General features: G+C 42.5%; 1 protein-coding gene across 2 annotated transcripts in view; it reads left to right on the plus strand.

The window, feature by feature from the left end:
• DOCK8 (dedicator of cytokinesis 8) overlaps nucleotides 1–15,944 on the plus strand; it is a 225,444-nt gene that overhangs the window by 44,962 nt on the left and 164,538 nt on the right. The window contains exon 2 of one of the 2 annotated variants that reach the window (XM_039249540.1): nucleotides 9,507–9,609. In XM_039249540.1, coding sequence (XP_039105471.1) covers nucleotides 9,507–9,609 — 103 coding nt within the window. Of the gene's footprint in view, nucleotides 1–9,506; nucleotides 9,610–10,579; nucleotides 10,651–15,944 lie in introns of those variants that run through there. The other variant, XM_039249541.1, reaches the window with a different exon arrangement.

The following is a 15,944-nucleotide window of genomic DNA, read 5'->3' on the forward strand; positions in this document are numbered from 1 at the left end:
CCTGGAGTCCCCTCAGATTCTGTGTCTCCCTCTCTCTCTATCCCTCCCCCACTCACACTCTGTCTCTCTCTCTCTTTGAAAACTAAATAAATATTTTAAAAAATTTTTAAAAATCATTGCCAGGACCTATGTCAAGGAGCTACTGCCTATATTTTCTTCTAAAAGTTTTATGTTTTCAGGTCTTTATTTAAGTCTTCAAGTCTTTATTTAAGTTTAAATGTCTCTTTCTATTGTGGTTTTTTTTTATTTTTCAGCTTGTCTCTTGTTTCCAGAGAGATCACAACAATACACAATTAATAGAATTCTAATATTAATTAGTACTTTACCATTTTGCAGACAATGCAGGAACTTTAGAACATATGAAGTCCATTTACCCTTCCCACCTTTTCTATTATTATTAACATGGATTTTAATGCTATGCATATTTTATTTTTTAATTTTTTAAAGATTTTCATTTATTTAAATGCAGGGTTTTTTTTAATGTTTATTTATTTTTGAGAGAGAGAGAGAAAGCATGAGCGGGAGAGGGGCAGAGAGAGCGGGGGACAGAGGATCTGAAGCAGGCTCTCCGCTGACAGAAGAGAGCCCGATGCTGGACTCAAACTCCCGAACCATGAGATCATGACCTGAGCCAAAGTTGGATGCTTAACTGATGGAGCCACCCAGGCGCTCCAAGAGTTTTTATTTTCTTAAAGCAATCTCTACCACCCAACACGCAGCTCGAACTCAGTATGAGATAGAGTCGCTTGCGCCACCAACAGAGCCAGGCAGGCGCCCCAATGCTTTGTATATTTTAAGAGCCCATTATTATCATTATCACAGCTTTTTTTTATACTGTCACTGTCGGTCACATGTTTACCCTTTTGATGCACTTCATTGCTTTGTGCACTGCTGTGTACAGGTGCTGGGCACATCTGGGGTTGCCTTCTTTCTGTGTGCAGGGCTCTCTTTACGATTCCTTTAAGTATAGCTCGGCTGGTAATCATTCTCTCAGTTTTTGTTTGCCTGGTGAAGTCTTTATTTACCCTTTATTAATGAAGGATATTTTCACTGGGTGGGAAATTCTAGACTGGTAGCTGTTTTCTTCCAGCACTTTAACCATGTCATTGCATTGCCTTTGGGGTTTCACTCTTTCAGTTGACAAGTCAGTGATCAGCCCTCTGATTACACTTGGAAGGTAATGTGTCTTTTCCCCAGATTTTTTCAAGGACATTTAAAATCTCCCCTTTGATTTTCAGCAGTTTTTTTTTTTTTACCACGGTGTGGTTTGATTTTTGTAGGTTTGATTTTTCTCTGTATTAAATCCAATGCAGGTTTGTAGAGCTTTATGAATCTCTATGATGCTTTTGTCCATATATTTTTTTAAATATTGCTTCTGCTCCCGTTTCATCTCGCCTCCTCTCTCGGCATCAGCTTACATATGTTAGATCTCTTTCCTTATGAGTCAGCACACTACTCTTTTTTGGAGAAACCTTTTTTTTTTTTTTTTTTAAACAGATACACACAAAAATAACTCAGTACTTACAAGTGTTCTTTTAGGTGTTTCGGCTGCCTTATCAGTAGTGATCATGTCAGGAGAGAAGCTCATTATATGAGGTGTGTGTGATGATATGGAGAAAAGCAGTGCCTTAGACCCTGAAGACATTGAGGAGCTCTTCTCTAGACCTCCTGGGGGAACCCTCAAGCACTTCAGTCATCAAATACATATTCTTCCCTAGTCAGAGGAATTTTCCACGGGAAAGGAATTTGGGACTCCCCTGTGAGGAAGAAACCTAAGTTCCACAGCTCGTTACTAAGCGGCAAACTTCTTTTTGTAGTCATGTTTCCACCTGTTGAGTCATCTTTATAAATCTTGTGCGTTTATGGCATGTCTGTTTATGGGAAGAGATGGAAAATATGAGAAACGCTGAAACCTGAGACATCTATTTGGAAGCCCCAGGCTGACAAATTTCTGAGGAATTCATTTCAGATTTCATTGCTCAAAACATGTATGTGTAAGGATGGATATATCTATCTATCTATCTATCTATCTATCTGTATCTATGTTGCATTACATATATATATATTGCATTATATACATAATATACATATAACATTTGGTACAGCAACTCATTGTATAGCCTTTTACATGTATTTTTTTAAGTTTACTTTTTTAAGTTTATTTCTTTTTGGGGGGGGCCAGGGAACAGAAGATCTGAAGCAGGCTCTGCCCTGACAGCAGAAAGCCCGATGTGGGGCTCGAGCTCTTGAACTGCAAGATCATGACCCAAGCCAAAGTCAGATATTTAACTGACTGAACCACCAAGGTGCCCTGTAACCTTTTTAAATTTAAAGGTGCACTTCAGGGGCGCCTAGATGGCTCAGTCAGTAGAGCTTGGGGCTCTTGGTCTTGGGGTCATGAGTTTGAGCCCCATGTTGGGCACAGAGATTACTTAAAAACAAAAAACAAAACCGTCTTTAAAAAAAGGTGCACTTTACTAAAGGTATCTGAGGCTGCATCTCAGGAAAAGCCTTAGATCATTTTTATGTGGTCCATTCCAGGAACTCCTCACTCTTGAGCCTGCTGTGTGTTTTCAGACTTGACCCATGTCCTGCCTGGGGACCCAACTCTAGGCTATTTACTTCAGAGCTAGGTTTTCTACACACAACAAATTTAAAAATCTTTATTATTGTTGTTAAACTATACTGCCCTAACCTTATAATTCAGGAAGTGTGGGAAATAACATTCTTTCATTGCTCACTTGGTGCAAGTCTCTCTAGTCTTGAACCGTGGTCATTTTGCAAGGTCTAATTACACCATGTGCTCGCGGCCACGTCCATGTGTACACCACCCACAAATGTCTATAATTAGTATTTATTACTAGCTGAGTACTTTACACTTGTATTTGTTGAGTGCTTTGTTAGTTACCAAATCCATTGTTCATTACTACGGGTCAATTATGTGTTTGCATTTCTTTATCCCTTTAAACTATTGTTTAAAACATGTCACATTTAGGAAACTCACAAGCCCCTTTAAGTACTGATTGACGTGGTTTTATCTTGAATCAATTTTACATTTCTTCCAGCCTTTTTTGCCGTTGCCTGTCCCACCACGTGGCAAAAGAATTCCCTTTCAGGGGCGAAAGCCAGTGAGAAGCCCTCCGGGGCTGTGTGGTTTCCTAGCACAGCTGTGGGCACAGATCACGGCCACTGTTCCATTTGGTGATTCTTGAACAGTGTTGCCAGTTGGAGCTGGAAAGGTGCCCAGGAAATCAGATAGCCCGGCCCCTTCATTTTACATGTAATGAAACTAAGACCCAGCCTGGTTCACCAATATACCGCAACTCAAACAGCTGGCAAACGGCTACATTCGTTGTAAAGAAGTAGGGTGACCTGATAGTTAAAATACTTGAAGGAGGGAGGAGTATGGAGACCTAAAGGCTCGATGTCATGAAATGGTTAAAAAAAGTGCTTGAAATGCATTTTGTTCTTTTCTATCAAGTCTGCTCCTACTCATTTATTTTTTTTTAAATATGGTTCTAAAAGTCCTCTTATTCAAGAAGCCTCCTTAAACATTGTTAGGCTGAATTAGTAACTCCCTTCTGTTTGCTCACAAGGCACTGGGCACATTTTTTATTATAATACTCATCATATTGTATTATAATTATTTGTTCAGTTATCCATATGTCCTCCTCCCTCCCACCCACTGGGCCGAGCCTCTGGGCGCAACAACAGTATCATCTTGGACTTTAATCCCGAACACTTGGCCGAGAGCCTGGCACTTTTGTGCCCTTGATGTTTTATGGATGAATAAATGAATGAATGAATGAACGAACCAATACTTTCTCATAGTCTTGTGCTATTAACAAATCCTCTGCTTTACTGACATAAAAATCACCTGGAGTTGCTGGCTAAATATGCAGTTTTCCAGGCCACACTGTACTAGATACAGGACCAGGGGGTAGGATCTAGGGGAATCTGCAAATTATTAAGCAGGTGATAATTTGATGCACATGGTCCATGGGCCACACTTGGCGAGGTCTTTTCCATTCAGTTCCACTGGGACTTAGTCCCACCTGTGTGTATCGCAATTATCTGTTCATCTGAATAAAAACAGAGCTTTGAGGAGCGCCTGGGCAGCTCAGTGGGTTAGGTGTCAGACTTCAGCTCAGGTTATGATCTTGCTCTTCATGAGTTCAAGCCCTGCGTCGGGCTCTGTGCTGACAGCTCAGAGCCTGGAGCTTGCTTCAGATTCTGTGTCTCCCTCGCTCTCCCCTCTTCCCCACTTGTGCGCATGCTCTCTCTCTCTCTCTCACTTTCTCTAAAATAAATAAACAGTAAAACAATTAAAAATTAAAAAAAGAGCTTTGCTACCCATTCCCCTCTACCATTCTGACTCCTGAGTAGGGGTACCAACATTTTTAAAAAATTCCCAAGGCTCCCTCCCAGTAAGATTTGTAGAAATAAAGAAAATAATATTTTAAAGCATTTTGAATTATGAGAAGAAGAGTGTCTTGGCTCATCAAGCAAATATTATCATGCTATAAATCTAGCATCACAGAAGTTGTCTTGGACATGTTGAGTTTGGCCTGAGACTCAAACACAGAGGACATAAAACCCACACACAGTCAATACCGTATGGAGAGCAAGCCTGTATGACCTCTTGCCCAGGCTGAGTTCTCCTACCTGCAAAGGCAGGCTTCCCCCTTCACCAGGATCGGTGTGGAGGTGAAGAGGGGTGATTTTGACACTGGGACCCTAGGTACTTTTTTGAAAATGAAGTTCCGTATCACTAACTTAATAGCTGAAATTTACATAATTTTTTAAGTTCCCAAGTAGTGCTTCAGTGCTTGCAGGCGACTTTATATGTGCACACCTTTTTTTTTTTTAAACATAATGCCATAAGCAACTTTACTTCAGAAACAGCTGAGTGCGGTAGTTACTAAGCTACCTTTCTAGAACGACCAAAAAGATTTCTGATCCTTATAGTATATTTACACATATACTGTTATTTGTATTCAATTCCTCATACTACGTTTTACTTGTAACTTATTTGGCATGCATCCTTTTTTTAGGTTCACTTATTTATTTCAAGGGCGGGGGCGGGGGGAGAGTACCGGAGCAGGGGAGGGGCAGAGAGAGAGGGAGAGAGAGAGAGAATCTCAGACATTCTCCCCACTGTCCACGTAGAGTCTGATGCAAGACTCTAACTCCAGAACTGGGAGACCACAATCTGAGCCAAAATCAAGAGCTGGATGCTTAACCGACTGAGCCACCCAGATGCCCAGATGCACCTTTCTGTGGCTTAACCTAATTCATATTTTATTTTGAGTAGTAGAATCATATTTCAACTATTAGCTATTTATGTACTTGGTGCTCTCCCTTGTGTTGGGTGCTTTGGTCATTTGCAATTATTTGCTGCCATATACAGAGATCTTCTACTTACTCCTGCTCAAATTTTACGTTTGTATGAATTCCACGGGGTATATTCTCCATAGCAAAATGATTAGATTAAAAATTAGTGAAAGTTTTATAGTTCTTGTTGGGTATTACACCATTGCTTTCCAGAAACACTGAACCAATGTAGACCCCTGTGGGGTTCCCCAGGGGTGCGGGGCATGCCGAGCCCCCCCCCAACAGTTTGACCAACATGTGATCTCGTTATTCTAGCTTATTTTTGCTGGTTTACCTCTCCAGAAAGATATAATTTAGAAGTTCTTCACACCATGGAGGTTCGTTTCCATGTGGGATGATTCCCTATTTTCATTTTAAGGAACAAATTCATCTCCATGGCTGACAGTCTTGAAGAGACAGGTAGAATTGCTTTCTGTAGACCTGATCCTGTAGGGACAGGAAATAGGACCCGTGGTGAGGGACGGAGTTGGAAGCGACTGGTCAGGAAAGAGGATCGGTCTTCGAGCTCCGAATTAGGACACCAATGCGGAAGATTGTGCCAGAAGCACCCACTCCCCCTGTTTAAGAGGGATTGAAGAGCGGGAACATTCTGATTTCATGCTGAAAAAAATATTGGGGTTTTGGCATAGGATGACAGAGTCTGCTTCAAAATGAGAGCGGGAATCTGCCCCTGCTTCCGTTCTTGGATTCCCGCACGATCCCACTCCTTTGCTGAAGTGTTTCAGGCCTTCCCATGTCAGGTAGACTCCTCTGCTCTGTGGCTTCAGAAGGACCAGGAAACGAAATCATGTTATTTGAGAGGGTTTGGGGGCGGGGGTGGGGACATGGAGGCAGACGTCCCAGGGCCAGTCAGTCATGTCTGTCAGAAGGCATCCGGGTCACAGCGAAGGGCCTTTGCTCGGTTGCCCTGCCCTTCTGTGTGGACGGCCACCTCCCTAAGTGAGCAGATAAGTGATGGCGCTGCTGCTTTGGGTTCCTGGGGTGCCGAATGCAAGCGGCAATGTTATTCACGCAAGGTGGGCCTTTGATGGGGCTGTGGTCTCTTCTGTTGGTTTTCAGAAGTTGGTGATTGTTCAGCTTATGACAGTCAGCCCTGGGGCGCCTGGGTGGCCCAGGTGGGTTAAGTGTCTGAATCTTGGTTTGGGCTCAGGTCATGATTTCACGGTTCTGTGGGTTCGCATTGGGCTCTGCGTGGGCAGTGTGGAGCCTGCTTGGGATCTCTCTCTGCCTCTCTTTCTGTCCCTCCCCACTCATGCTGCCTCTGTCTCTCTCAAAATAAATAAAGTTAAAAAATTTTTTTTTTAATCAGCCCATTGAGTACTTGGAATCAAATTCTAAAAGCTTTGCTCCCTTCCTGGCTCTTTCATTACATTTGGTTACTTTTTGGGGCTCCTGGGTGGAACAGCTTCCGACTTCAGCTCAGGTGTTTTGTGCAACTGCTTTGAAAAATAGTCTGGCAATTCCTTAAAAAGTTAAACATAGTGGGGGCGCTTGGGTGGCTCAGTTGGTTGAACATGCAGCTCTTGGTTTTGGGTCAGGTCAGGATCTCCCAGTTCGTGAGATCAAGCCCTACGTTGGGCTCTGCTCTAGAGCCTGGATTCTGCTTCAGATTCTGTGTCTCCTTCTCTCTTCCCCTCCACCGCTTGTGCTCTTTCTCTCTCTCCAAATAAAGCATTAAAGGGGCGCCTGGGTGGCTCAGTCGGTTGAGTGTCCGACTACGGCTCAGGTCATGATCTCAGGGTTCGTGGGTTTGAGCCCCGCATCAGATTCTGTGCTGACAGCTAGCTCAGAGCCTGGAGTCTGTTTCAGATTCTGTGTCTCCCTCTCTCTCTGATCCTCCCCTGCTCATGCTGTCTCTATCTCTCTCTCAAAAATAAATAAAATATTTAAAAAAATAATAATATAGCGTTAAAAAATTGGTCACTTTTGCCTTCACTCTTGTGTCTTTAGAATTCTTACATACCTTTCTATCTATATCCGTACCTGTTTCAGCTCTATTTAGAAATAATTTACATATGACACATTTCACCTATTTAACATGCACAGTTCAGCAATTCTCAAGATATTCACAGAGCTGTGTATCCATCACTGCAATCAAGGTGAAAACATTTTCATCACCCCAAAAAGAAATTCCGTTCCCCTTAGCAGTCACTCTCGATTTGCCTCCAATGCCCCGGCCCTTGGCAATCAGTCGTCTACTTTCTGCCTCTGTAGATTTCCTTGTTCTGGAAATTTCATATAAGGAATAATAAAATATGTGGTCTCTGGGTTTAGTTTATTTCACTTAGCATGATATTTTCAGTGTGCATCCATATTGTTGTATATATCAGTACTTCTTTGCTTTTTTGTTGCTAAATAATACTCTATTTTGTGATAGACTACATTTTCTTTAACCATGCACCACTTAATAGACATTTGGGTTGTTTCCACTTTTCTGTTCTTATGAATAATGCTGCTATGAACATTCATGCATAAATTTTTGTGGGACAGTATATTTCATTTCCCTTAGATACATACCTAGGAGTGAAATCGCTGGTGTATAAGTGGGAACACCATGTTGAACATGAAAAATTTTTTTTCATGTTTATTTGTTTTGAGAGAGAGAGAGCATGAGCAAGGGAGTGGCAGAGAGAGAGAGAGAGAGAGAGAGAGAGAGAGAGAATCTCAAGTAGATTCTGTACTGTCGGCGCAAAGCCCGACGTAGGGCTCTATCTCTCGAACTGCGAGATCATGACCTGAGCCAAAACCAAGAGCTGGTTGCTCAACGAACTGAGCCACCCAAGCACCCCCACTATGTTTAACTTTTCAAGGGACTGCCTGACTGTCTTCCAAAGCACTTGCACCATTTTACATTCCTGCCAATAATGTGTAACGTTTCAGTTTCTCTTGGTGGTTGTGAAGGGGCAGCTCATGTGGTTTTGATTTGCGTTTCCCCAACGGATAATAGAATACTTCTTATCCTAGTTTTTCAGGTACTTAAAAAATTAAGTAAGGAAGATCTCTCCGGAAAATTAGGAATAAAATTAGTACGGGCTACTTTCACTTCCCGGGGGATCTCACACATCACCGTGTCAGCATGTGAGGGGCCGCCCCTGCACAAACATGCCTCAGCCATTTTCTTCCATCCTCGTATCCATTCATCATTCGGGACCCTGGGAAGGAGAGACTGTTGTCCTGTGTTGGGTTTTGCGCCCACCCCTTGCCTTTGTAGTTCTGCCTGGGCAGTGAACGGCATGAGTGCCTGGGTCCTGAAAGGACATCCTGAAAGGCGCTCTCGGATTCGGAGAGTGGAGGCCGCACGTGGGACCAGAGCAGGATTTCTGCCCGTGTAGATATACCATGTTGCCATGTATAGGAACCAAGCAGACCACGTCAGAAGCCTTATTGTGCAGGGTAATTAATAATTGTGCCTTAGCGCACATCATAATGGAGAAAATATAGTGAGCTTTATTTATAATATTCAAATCTTTTATTTTAAAATTATAATTGAGGGGTGCTTGGGTCGCTCAGTCTGTTAACCATCCGACTTAAACTCAGGTCACGATCTTGCGGTTCGTGAGTTCACGTCCCGCATCGGGCTCTGTGCTGACAGCTCAGAGTCTGGAGCCTGCTTCAGATTCTGTGTCTCCCTCTCTCTCTGACCACCTCACCCCTGCCTGCACTCTCTCAAAAATAAACATTAAAGAGAGAGAAAGAGAGAGAGAGAGAAAGAATGGCTGGATCCAAATGGGAGCATGGGGTTTAAAGTACTGCAGCAGGGACCAGATGTCCTCATGCAGAGATGAGGAGCTAAATCATCTGGGAAGAAGGACCCAAGGGCCCTGGGTCTTTCCCTGGGTCTCAGACTCTTCCTCTGCTTCATGCTCTCGCCCTTCCCCTACTGGGCAGCAGCTATGGTTGTAGGTGTCCTGACTTGGTGAACTTTTCAAGGATACACGCTGTCAGACAAAAGCCACAGCGTCCACGCAGAAGCCACCGAGAGCATGTTCGTCAGCTCTGCCAATTACCCAGCCGAGGCGTGTGTTTCACAACATGGGACCAAAGATTGTATCTGTAATTGTGATGATTTGTTAGAACAACCACTTCATTTAGATGTTTGTATTTTACCCAAGGTATTCTTCAGCGGAGATAAGGAAACAGTTTACCCTCCCACCAAACCTGGGCCAGTACCATCGGCAGAGCATAAGTACCTCTGGCTTCCCCTCCCTTCAACTAGTAAGTATGAGTTGCACAGTGTACGCTTTTGCTTCCTGATTGTCCCTGGCTCTTCCACTGCTCCCTTAACACCTCCAACCACCAGTTCCTAACTCAGTGCCCGCTCTTTGACATCAGTTTCCCTCTTCCCTTCCTTCAATAGGAGCATAGAACGCGCAGAGTGGACCTCCAGGGACTGTGGTTTTGAAGTCTCAGTCTTTAGTGGGCAAACAGGCTGCTTGATTTCACCCACATCATGACTCATATTTTGGGGAGAGGGAAGAAGCTGGGAACCTTGCTACGGTCCATGACACACTTTTATTAGGAAAATATATTCCAAAATCTGAAAAGCCAAGTTGAGAAGCTTAATCTTTAAAAACTTCTTTTCTTGAAAGTATAATTTGCATATAACAAATTCACTCATTTTTAGGCGTACTTTTTGATGAATTCTGCCCAGTTTCTCATCATTTAACTTCTGCTCAGTCAAGATCTAGAACAGTCTCTTTACCCTAAAATTCCCATCATGCCCCTTTACACTGGGTCTCTCTTCTTCCAGCCCTCAGCCCAAGGTGATCACTGTCGTGATTTTGCCTTATCTGGAACTTCGTGTCATTGGAGATCACAGTGCACACCTTCATTTTTGAAACAACACTTCCCCTTTTAAACTGGAGGTTGCTTACGTTTTTATATTAACACCAATTGTTGAGTGTGTCCCTCTGCGTTATATTATTTGAGGACTAAATGCCTGACATGGGTCAAATGGGATAAACCTGACTTACTGAGATGGTTTGTAAACCAGAAGTGAGTCCTCACTTCCTCTGTGAGAGGCTACAGCCCTAACTACTCACTTCCTCACATACAGCAGAGAGGCACTTTTCTCGCTTGTACTAGCGGTTATCTTGAGTAGGTTAGGTTATTTTTTTTTTTTTTTTTTGTTTCTCACTTATTACTTCAAAACCACTTCTGCTCTTCGAAGTTTTGTAACCTCCACTTGGTTTCCTGTGGCCGCCATCTTGCCTCCTGTAACAATTCACACGCTGTATAACTGGGTTTCTTTTAAAGGTATGTTTACGGGAGTGATGTGTGGTTGTTTCAGTAGGATAATTTGTGTGTTGTGTCACTGATGAAATAGTAGTAGTAAAAAATGTATAGCACCGTTTATTGCAAGAGGTAACTTGGGATGACATTCCTTCACAAAAATCTGTGACTGCGGTGGCTTGCTCAACTGCCCTTTTTGTCTGTACTTTTCTTGTTTCAAAACTGCAGACTACAATAAAAACACATTAATTCAGTGCATAATATCCATGCTTTTGGATATATTGGATAATCTTTAGACCAAGAAATGTCAGATATTTTGGGAGGGGGTTAATTTGGTGCAAATATGTATTTCAGTGAAAACCCCAAAAAAATGTTTTTTAGATTTTTGACTCAAGTTATATTCTAAACTTTGCAAAAGTCAGTTTAAAAGTAACCAGATAGGCAGCTCTCTCTGCCCACGGGCTTAATAAAGCTGTCCCTGTGCTTTAATAAAAGCTACCTTTTTGGCGCTTAAAAAATTTTTTTTAAATTTACAAAGGGGGACCAGATCCTTATATTTTAAAAATGGGAAGGAGGTGGGGTTCGGTGCCTTGCTTGTTTGTAAATTAAGACTTCGGCTTTCTGCACTTGGTGTCTTGAGAAACAGCGTGGATATCACAATTAGGCTTTAAGGAAGTTTCGCCGACAGGCTTTTTTAACCCCTTCTCTACACGCCAGCTTTGACTTAGGCTAGCAGCCTTGCATTTCTTTCTTTCTTTCTTTCTTTCTTTCTTTCTTTCTTTCTTTCTTTCTTTCTTTCTTTCTTTCTTTTCTTTCTTTCTTTCTTCTTAAAGCCATGAAGGAGAAAAAATCACTTAATATCTGCAGGTGTTCTTTTAGTAGTTCTGTGTCCTCGGTAGTGGGTTTTGTCAAAAGTGAATTTGGATGAATTTCTTCATTAGCTAGGTAGGCAAGTTACCACGTGGCTTAACTACCCGTTTTCTAGCAGAAGATACCAAAGACATTGCAAAAGGAAGCCAAAACGTTTAATTCTACAAGAATCGGGTGTTCCTACATGCCATCATTTATTATGGTCCTATCTGCAAATGAATAGCCCTTAGCATATATTTCTCGTAGTTTTCCAGGTTAGCTTCTGATGACCCCTTCTCAGAGCTTGACTCCGTTTTCCACACACCATGCTCTCTCTGTTCCTTCTTGTTGCCTGCATGGGACACGAGGGAGCCAGGAGGCCTGATTTTGATTCCCTCCTTTTTTTATTTTAAGAGAGAGAGATAGTGAGAGCAAGAGAGAGAGGCAGAGAGAGAGAATCCCAAGCAGGCTCCCTGCTGTCAGCACGGAGCCAGATGCACGGCTCGAACTCACGAACCTTAAGATCATGACCTGAGCTGAAACCAAGAGTCAGCCGCTGAACCGACTGGGCCACCCAGGCGCCCCCGATTCCGCACCCCCCTCTTTAAAAAAAAACACAGCCTGCTTAGGAAATCACCCTAATGTTTCCCTGCCTCCATGCTATAATGTCACAATGAAGTGTCTGTTCTTTCCCCTGAGTCATCTTCCCTGATGAAGGCTCCTCAACTTTATGGTGATTTCCCTTTACCTTTAAAAATTTTTTTTCATTTCATAGGAGGATAATGGGACATTTCAGCAAGATTCCTTCCTGGCAAAGCAGGGAAGTAGTTTATCATCTAAAGTCTCTACCTGAAGTAGCTTTAAAAAACCTCTTACATGCAAAGCTGTAGACTGTTGATTGTATTATTTTAAACATGGGAAAAATGAGACCAAGTGCATTTTGACCTTGTTTCTCTTGCCTTTACTTATATAACTACCCATTTCTACAACTCCACAGGCTGCTACAATGGTTGTTTAATTTTTAGCAGTATTTAATGGTGCCAAGCTTTTTTTTTTAATTTTTTATTTAAAAACATTTTCTTTCTTTCATAGTTTATTGTCAGGTTGGTTTCCATATGGCACCCAGTGCTCATCCCCACAAGTGCCCCCCTCCATGCCCATCATCCCCCTCCCGCTCCCCACCCCCCATCAGCCTTCAGTTTGTTCTCAGCATTCAAGAGTCTCTCATGATTCGCCTCCCTCCCTCTCCCACACTCTTCCCCCCCCCACTCCAGTCCTCTGTTAAATTTCTAAAGTTCCACCATATGAGTGAAAACATATGGTATCTGTCTTTCTCTGCCTGGCTTTTAGCATAATACCCTCAAGTTCCATCCATGTTGCTACACATGGCCAGATTTCATCCTTTCTCATTGCCATGTAGTATTCCATTGTATAGATAAACCACATCTTTTTGATCCATTCGTCCGTTGATGGACACTTAGGCTCTTTCCATGGTTTGGCTATTATTGAGAGTGCTGCTCTGAACATTGGGGTCCATGTGCCCCTATGCATCAGCACTCCTGTGTCCCTTGGGTAAATTCCTAGCAGCGATATTGCTGGGTCATAGAGGAGTTCTAGTGTTAATTTTTTGAGGAACTCCACACTGTTTTCCAGAGGGGCTGCACCAGTTTACATTCCCACCAACAGTGTACGAGGGTGCCCGTTTCTCCACATCCTTGCCGGCATCTATAGTCTCCTGATTTGTTCATTTTAGCCAGTCTGACTGGCGTGAGGTGGTATGTCAGTGTGGTTTTGAGTTGTATTTCCCTGATGAGGAGGCACGCTGAGCATCGTTTCATGTGTCTGTTGGGTGCCAACTTATTTAAAATCCAGTCACCTATAAGTTTGTTTGTTTGTGAGAGGGTTAAGAATTTGGCCACCAGCCCAAGTGGACCCCATTCTGCTAGAAGTTAACATACCCGCCTTTCATGAATTTGTAGATATAAATAGAGTGCTTTGCATTGCAAAAAAAAAATGCATTGTATCATAAAATTGTATCATAAAATCTACTTTTCTTTTATATATAAATCATTAAAAAGAATCACAGATTTTTTTTTTAATACAAAAACTTACCGGATGGATTTGGGGCAAAGCATTACTGCCACTGATTGGGTATATAATTGGGTCGAGTGAACCTCTGTGGAATCTTCTTATATGCAGTGTTGACATAACAGCGCCCCACCCCCCCCACATTAAGGATAACTGAATATGCAAGAAAAGAAATGGTCAGGATCTCTGTCGTAAGGTAGAAGGAAAGATTTGAGACACTGTACATGCTTACTAACCTTAACCTACATTTTCATAGAGGGAAAAAGTCCATTTTTAAAAGTGAGAATAGAAAACTTTTGAAGTGAAATGGAACGAATCAGCTGGAATGTAACCGTTTTTGCTGAAGAAAAGGATGTAAAAAGCCACATCCTAAACTCCATGGTTACAGGACATGTTTGTGTATAACATGTACTAAAAAAAAAAAAAAAAAAGTCTCATACCTTAGAAAGTATTCATTTTTGTAATGTGTTTAAGCTTCTTCTCAATAAAGCAACCTTTTTCTTTCACTACCAAAGATGACCTAAATGTTAGATCACTTGATAAATATGGTTCTTTTATATTTAAAAAAATTATTTTTATTTTTTATTTTAGAGAGAGAGAGAGCAAATGCGTGGGAAAAGGGGACAGAGAGAGAGAGAGACAGAGAGAGAGAGAGAGAGAGACACAGAGAGAGAGAGGGAATCCCAAGCAGGCTCCACGCTCAGCACAGAGCCCAGCACAGGGCTCGATCCCACGATCCTGGGATCATGACCTGAGCCAAAACCAAGAGTTGGACACTCAACCAAGTGAGCCAACCAGACACCCCTCCACCTTTTTTCAATTTTTAAAAAAATTTAAAATTTTTTACATTTTCCTTTTACATTTTTCTGATGCTGTTGTTCTTTTGTGCTTCATCTTTCAAAGCGTTGGGCTGTCCTTAGGTTTCATTGATTTCAGTTGAGGGGACATGATAGAAATGAAGATCATAATATAGTTTTTGAGCAGATTCACAGTGGAAGATAAATGACAGAATGGCACCCTGTGTGCAGAGCAGGAGTTTCATTACTGTCACTGAAAGGCAGAGAAATCAAAGTATATTGGTAAAAATAGATTGATGCCCATGATGGCATGTCAGCATCTTCTACTCAGTGGTGCCAGTGAAAGATTGCCATTGTGGAAGCAGGGAAATATGGTTTAACCTAAACCGTGAAGTACTTTGAAATTACTGATGCAGAAGAACCGTACTGTCTTCGACTCTGTTTACTTAAATATATAGAGAGGTGAGAGTGCTGTCTTAAGCATCCATCCATCCATCTGTCCACCCATCCATTCATCCATCCACCCACCCACCCATCCATCTATCCATCCATCCACCCATCCATTCACCCATCCAAGCATCCACCCACCCACCCACCCACCTACCCATACATCCCTCCCTCCCTTCCTTCCTTGCTTGCTTGCTTGCTTCTCTCCTTCCTTCCTTCCTTCAAGAAATATGCATTGGGTCTCACTGTGCCAGGCACTGTTTTAGGAGCTGGGGATATGTATACAACAAGGGGTCTAGCTTCATGGAACTTACGTTCTAAAATGGGAGACACTAGACTAATAAGTGCATGTAGACTGTATCATGGGACATTACGTGCCTTGTAGAGTAAAAGAGGGAAAGGGGATGGAGAGTGACGCAGAAGAGGAGTTATTTGGATGTCCATTGGAAAGGGGACTTGTGGGAAGAATTTCATGCAAACTGGACAGCTGTCTGAAGGAAGAGAATTCCAGTCAGAAGGAATAACAGTGCAAAGTCTCCAGGGCAAGAGTATGTGGTATGCTCCAGCCACAGCGAGGAAGTGGAGTATGAGCTAAGCAGGAGGAAATGAGATCATAGGGAAAGCAGGGTCGGGTCGTAGGCCGCAGAGACCACAGAAGAACGTTGGCTCTTTAAGAAGGGGGGGCACTTGTGGGGATGAGCACTGGGTGTCATATGGAAACCAGCTTGACAATAAACTATTTGTGTAAAAAAAAAAAAAAGAAGGGAAGTCTCTAGAAGCATTACGCCAGGGGCCAGACTCGATCTGACGTCTTATAAAGATGTCTTATAGAGTTCCTTTTATAAGGATCACTCTGGTTGATATGTGGAGAAAGAATAGACTGGGGGGGGGGGCAGTGAGGAAGTTGTCACAATAATTCAGGTTATTGTGTCTTCAGGTGTAGGGTGATACCAGTAGAGAAGATGAAAAGGTTGGATTCTGAATATATTTCAGAAGTAGAGTGGGTAGGACTTTCTGATGGACAATATGTAAGGTGTAAGACAGAGAGAAGCCAACATTGACTCCGAAGTGTTAGCTCTGGGCAGCTCCGAGAAAGGAATTGCCACTTGCTGAGATGCTGAGACTTGGGAGATACCA

This window comes from Hyaena hyaena, unplaced genomic scaffold (assembly GCF_003009895.1).
Source record: "Hyaena hyaena isolate Hyena2069 unplaced genomic scaffold, ASM300989v1 scaffold_341, whole genome shotgun sequence".
NCBI classification, from domain to species: Eukaryota; Metazoa; Chordata; class Mammalia; order Carnivora; family Hyaenidae; genus Hyaena; species Hyaena hyaena.